Source organism: Bactrocera latifrons, unplaced genomic scaffold (genome assembly GCF_001853355.1).
Source record: "Bactrocera latifrons isolate USDA-ARS-PBARC rearing strain unplaced genomic scaffold, ASM185335v1 scaffold_1, whole genome shotgun sequence".
Lineage (NCBI taxonomy): Eukaryota > Metazoa > Arthropoda > Insecta > Diptera > Tephritidae > Bactrocera > Bactrocera latifrons.
Window position 1 is genome coordinate 236813 of NW_017534407.1, and position 6079 is coordinate 242891.

A 6079-nucleotide genomic window follows, 5' to 3' on the forward strand; every position below is an offset into this window, starting at 1 on the left:
CACCATACCCTGCAGGTTACACCTCCTTTCTCGATCATTTTCATATGTTGCATTTTCGATAGAATGGGTATTCCTTGTACGGTAATAATAATAAAGTTACAGTGGCAACTCTGCAGCAACTCATAGATACAACCCTGAGGGTGGCCGAAAGCACTTGCCACTACACGAGTGAATGTAAAGAATAGCAAAAAAACATAGCGGTCCATGGAATATAGGAGAAATTAGTTGCAGGAAGAAGATTATAAATATCAGAGCTCGGAACTAACATATTTAAATGTTAGGAATTTACTTTATTAAAAAATGGACGAGGTAAGGACACGCTTTACATTAATATAAAATGCACGTGCAACTATACGAATGAAATTGTATTGATTAGGTTGAAATAGATGGTGAAGATTTTAATGAGCTTGAGGCTAGGCTATACGGTCAAATACACCATGAGGCCGTTGATTCAACAAAGGCAGACGTAAATAATACAACTGAATGCCAGCAGGACCCGCAAGCACAAGAAAAACAAAGCGTGGAGCGCGTTGTTACAGAAAGAAGTATTATTTACCGACCTGCTAAATCCAGTCAAGTGCCCGATACACGCTACTGGGTGAACAACAAATTTACAAAAAGTGTAAATCAACCAAAAAAAGTTGAGAAAGGTACATCAAAGAAATAATACATATATATGTATATATTAAAAAAAAATATTAACTTTCACAATATTACAGAAAAATCTACCAATTTAAGTGAGAAGCAGCCTGACAGTAATAAACTCCTTTCCCCTGAACAAAAAATAAACACTACAGATAAAAGCAATGAAAATCAAGTGAAAATTAAAATACCTGAAAGAAATTACACTCGAGATAGTAACATACGAATTAATCCGGCAGCGGTTGCTCTCAGCTCGAAGCCAAATCAAAAAAATAAAAAACAAAAAAAAGTTGCAACTGCTGTGCCACGAAGTGGTCCATTTACGCAACAAGAAAATAAATTGCAAAAGGTAATTTTGGTTCAAGCTAAAAAGCAGAAATCAAAAAATATTCGCAATAAAAAGAAAAAAGAACAACAGCGAGTGGAAACAATTGTATTAGATTCATCTTCTGGCGAAAATAGTGGATCGGATAGCTCAGACGATGATGTAGTTTTAATACCATCAAAGCCTCCACCACTTATCACCCTTTCTGACAGCGATAATGAAGGCACTGGGATTCAACTAGAAGAAGAAAATGCTTTGGATGCTTCTGACGTTGTCATGGATAGTAAAACTAAACAACCCGATTTTACTAAGCCAAATGATAAATGTAACAATTTGACGTCAGACATACCCGAAAAAACTGCTGATCCAATCATTAGTCGATGCACTTCACCATGTTCTGTGTTATCCTCAGATGACTTTATTGGTCAAACCGACCGTTCTCGATTGCTAGAAGACAATTGCATGGCGGATGACCAAGATTTGGCTTTGCTGACAGCTGATGTAAGCAATCTAGTACCTCCCAAACCGAATCGGAACACTTCGACCGAAGGTAGAGACACTGTTCGCAATGATGATTCTTCGGAGGATGTTATGTGCACCGGCGAATTTACTGCACCTCTAACCAACTCTATTGGTAATGCACAAATTGAATCTTCCAACTCCAAGAAAGAGGAAAATTATCGTGTGGAACAAACAGATTTTAGGGCATTGGATGTTTATGAAAGCGAATCTGATATAACAGATAGTGTTTATTCTAAAGGACATTCTAGAACAATTGTGAAAGCAATTTATAGCAGCTCAGAGGCGGATGATGTGCAAAAAACAGTAGTTAGTCAAAAAGCGAAGCGCTTTTGTAAGCGACGAACTTCCAGCAGTAACCGAGGCTCTGATGCACATAACAATGACGAAAGTACGGATGATGAATTAGATGACGGTGTGACTAAGACGCCTATACCATTCATTTTGCGAGGTTCCGCTGTAGAGCGCTGCAGTAAGAGGGTACGCAAACTTTTGGGAAATACTCGTCGGGCTTCAGTCGGTGCTCTCGGCAACACGGGTGGTAATATGTCTGACAACGAATTCATAGCAACATTGAATAGTTTGGTACAAGGAAGTGAAAACAAAGCGAATAATAAAATTGGTGAAACAATAAATAATGAAGATGAAAGTGCAAGTGAGGCGCAGATTGAAGGCGTGGAGAATATAGAGCAAACTGAAAAAGATAAAACGTTGCCAACAAGTGAGCAATTAGTTGACATTACTCCCACACTGCAAGGTAATATCGAAGCAAAGGAAGTAATAACTGAATTTAAGCAGGGAGAAGAGCAAAATCGAAACAAAGAAGCAATACCAGCAATAATTGAGCCTGACCAAACGAGTATGCAATCCATTCAATTAGTCAACAGTCCTCCACCATTGCAAAGTAATATCGAGGCAGTGCCTGACGAAGCAATAGCTGGATTAGATAAGATTTTTGCCTCGATAGATAATCTATGTGCAAAGAAAACGGATTACATGGACTCGGAAGATACTTCGGAAAATGACTTGGAAATTATTACACCCATAGTGCCGGTATCAAAAGGCCGAACAGACGACCAGAACATCTTACCCACTCACCATATTGTCTATAATGAGCATAACTCGCAACCGGGTGGCGTTGGCTGGAATGAAGAAATGATGAAATTTTACAATCTTTCTTGGCAAGGCGAAAAATTCACACTGGTTGAAGCACTAAACGGAATGGAAAGTAAGTAGAACTTAACAAATATCAAATGCTTGTAATTAAACTTTTTTGCATCTGTTTGGCTAATTTATAGGGGACCGAAGATTATGGAAAATTTACTCTGAAGATCGTTTCCCTAAGGCACGTCCGTATAGTAACTTAAAATGTTTCAACTGTTGTGAGTTTGGGCATACTCGTGCCAAATGTAAGCGCCCGAAAAAACCACAAGTATGTTACATGTGTGGCGACAGCGGTCATTTAGAGCCACGTTGTCCAAATACGCTTTGTTTAAGGGTAAGTCTTTATACTTAAATTAGATATTCCTGCTCATGTATTAGTATATACATTTTTTGCTTATAGTGTGGAAATAAAACTCAAGTGTTTACCAAAAGCTGCAATGCTTGCACATTCCAAAATCGGCTTATTTGTCCCATTTGCAAAGTTCGTGGTCATTCGATTAATCTCTGCCCTGACAAATGGCGTCGTTACCATTCCACGGTAAACTTGATCGCATTGAAATTTTATGTATAACAAGTATAATTTTTCGTTAGACCCAACCCAATGATCAGCCGAACAGTCAAGTTGAGTTCAATAAGCGCAGAATGTGTTGCGTCTGCGGAGGTAGGGGACATTTCTCCGACACATGTCGCAGTGCAGTTCGTTTTATGGAATATCCAATTATTGTCAGCCACGTAAAATCACATCAAAAATCATATAGTGACATGCTGTTTAAAACTCCATGCTCTGGAATTGCACTCAATCTTCTGTATAGACCTGGAGATGCAGTTGTTTTTCGTATGGCTGCAAATGGTACACGAAACGGTTATTATGAACGCTTCTTGAAAGCAGTTGGTTTGGGCGGTATGTTAAAACGAAAACGACCGAGTAATTGTTCGTCAGTAACGGGAAATCTGCCTAAGAAAGCTAAGAATCTCTCTGGTCATTACAAACCGAATCCGTACGGTAAAGTAGCAAGAGAAGGCGTCACATCTACAGCTAAATCCCTCAGGCAGAATGTACCAACTGCAGAGGCTCCCAATCAGGTTAGATACAACGTGTGGTGTAATTCAAATTTTTTTTTTTTTTTTATAATTTTCTTTTCTTTACTGCAGGTGCCAGAAGTTAGCGGTAGTGTGACCACGACAGAAGTAGTTTCGATAGCAGGCGCTGAGAACTTTTGTGCTGGTGAAAACTTATTAAACGTTGTAAATGAGTTTAAGACACCAAGTGAAATACCAGGTACTATTACTGCTTCGCATAGGTCCCAAAGCAAAGACAACTTAACTGTGGATTCAGACTCAAATTATAGTTTCTCGGATCATTTCGAGATACCAGCACCGGCTGTTAGTACAAAGAATGCAGCACTTATAGAAGAGGAAGAAATAAACGCTCAAGCATCGACGTCCGCTGCCGCTGAAGGCAAACAAAGACACGTTCGTGAAATGGAACCATTGCCAGACTTTATACCAATAGGAGATAACAGTGATGTGAACATGGTTGAAATAGGCGATACTTTTGACACAAGTACAGGCATTTCACACCGTTTTATTGCTGCGGATACTGACGATGAGAATATAGATGAAAACAAAAATGAGAATGATTCACCCTGTGAAGCTAAAGTTTACCTCACACCTTTTCATAGCAATTATTTGTTATCGCCAACCGGTCACGATTTCTTGGTACAAAAATCAAAAGAGTGTAATATCAAAGCAAGGCTGGATTGGACATCGGTCGGTCATGTTTTGGTCATATTTGGACTTGCCTTTGATCAGGACACATTTCACAAAGCCCTACTCGAGCAATGTCAGAAATTTATGGACCAAATGAATAATAAACAATTTAGTGGTATCAGAGTGCCCAAACGCATAGACGCCTTAATACGTTTCCTACGTGAAAATATCTCGCAGTTGCAAAGCGACTTAGGTGATGTGAATGACTTACAAAAACGCATTAAGAATCTAGAGAAGACGCATACAAAAGCAAATATGAAATTGGCAGAAAAATGTCGTCGCTTGCTCAATATGATTTTATTGGGCCAAGCTGGCCTCGGTGACGGCGGCAAGCATTTAGACAAACTCTTAATTAATTTGAAATCGCTGATCAATGATTATCAAGCTGAAAATATGGTACCACAAACGTTACGTGAAGAAATCGATTCACACTGCAAAGTGCTCTTTACTTCGTATCGGCATGATAATTATCCGGAACTCATACAAACCTACAACAAGATGCCGAAAAATCAAAAAATTAATGTAAATATAGATCCGCGGCTATTGGGTCATAAGATGCTAGATGTTAGCCTAACACCTGAGCAAAAATCACGTCTGGAACATTCACCAGCGTCAGGGTCCTCAGCACAACCGGGCAATCAAACATTAACTCGCAGGAAATCTACTGAAAACACCGTATCTAATACACCATACACCGCAAAATCAAGATTCCCTACGAAACAAAAGGATTTAACGCAACCATCAATGGCACAAGCTACAATAACCAATGCATCTGTGGTAGTAGCGAAGGCCAAAAATAGACCACAAAACACTACCATAGTTGAGACTACGGCAGAAGCGGGCAATACAAAAGCGAAATCGAATATGAATATGAATACACCAGTTAAGGGGCAAAATTTTGCACCGCCACCATTCGTAAACCCCCAACAAAAATCTACAGTTATAACAAATATTAAAGAAGCTATACAGAATCGGCCGCCTGCATTTAATGATTTACTTCATGGCAATTGTAACGCTTCAGCTGGTGGGTATGGGAAAGTTCCTTCAGAGGGTCCTTCGGTATTTTGGTCTCGCGAATCATCGCGTTACTTAAGTGAATGCATTCGCATGGCTGAATCAAATACGGAGTTGTTGCAAAAGTTGCAGCGCATACAGGCAAAGTCGTTGGAAGGGTCGCTTTCATATAATGATTATCGCGCTGTGATTAAACTACACGGCGCCATGGTGGGAAATTAAATTTAAGAAATGGACAATGATAAACTAATATGACGGAATGGATGATTGATGGCTTTGCTGTAAAATCTCCGAGCAAATATATTAAACTAATTTTTTAGTTGTACAAAACAATATTTGTACCAAAGCTTGGAAGGTTTAAGCTTCAGTGACACTCCTTCTTTCAAAGGAAGAACAACTTTACAGACATAAAACAAACCGAAAAAAAAAATTAAATAAAACTGAACATAAATAATCTAAAAAATCGCTTTTTTTCTTCCCGGCGTCATTACCATAACACAAAAAAAATTGTTCAGTTGCAATAAAATTCTATTTATTTTCCCCATTTCTATTACATAGGCAAATAATAGAGCTACAAATAAATAATAATTTAATAACAGTTGGTTACATCAAACCTAACTGTGACGATCCATTTATTTATTAATT

The 6079-nt window shown here is 38.6% G+C and overlaps 1 protein-coding gene across 1 annotated transcript; it reads left to right on the forward strand.

Annotated features, from left to right (window-relative positions):
- Positions 1–174: 174 nt before the first annotated feature.
- Positions 175–6052, forward strand: LOC108978837. The gene is made up of 7 exons (XM_018949328.1): positions 175–309; positions 377–650; positions 720–2714; positions 2785–2984; positions 3051–3188; positions 3242–3733; positions 3803–6052. The coding sequence occupies exons 1-7, from the start codon at positions 301–303 to the stop codon at positions 5654–5656; spliced, it is 4962 nt and encodes a 1653-aa protein (XP_018804873.1). The 5' UTR covers positions 175–300; the 3' UTR covers positions 5657–6052.
- The last annotated feature ends 27 nt before the right edge of the window (positions 6053–6079 follow it).

Coding starts and splice junctions, on each gene's coding strand:
- LOC108978837 (XM_018949328.1), top strand. Junction 651..719: donor ACCAAAAAAAGTTGAGAAAG/GTACATCAAAGA, acceptor ACAATATTACAG/AAAAATCTACCAATTTAAGT. Junction 3,189..3,241: donor GGCGTCGTTACCATTCCACG/GTAAACTTGATC, acceptor ATTTTTCGTTAG/ACCCAACCCAATGATCAGCC.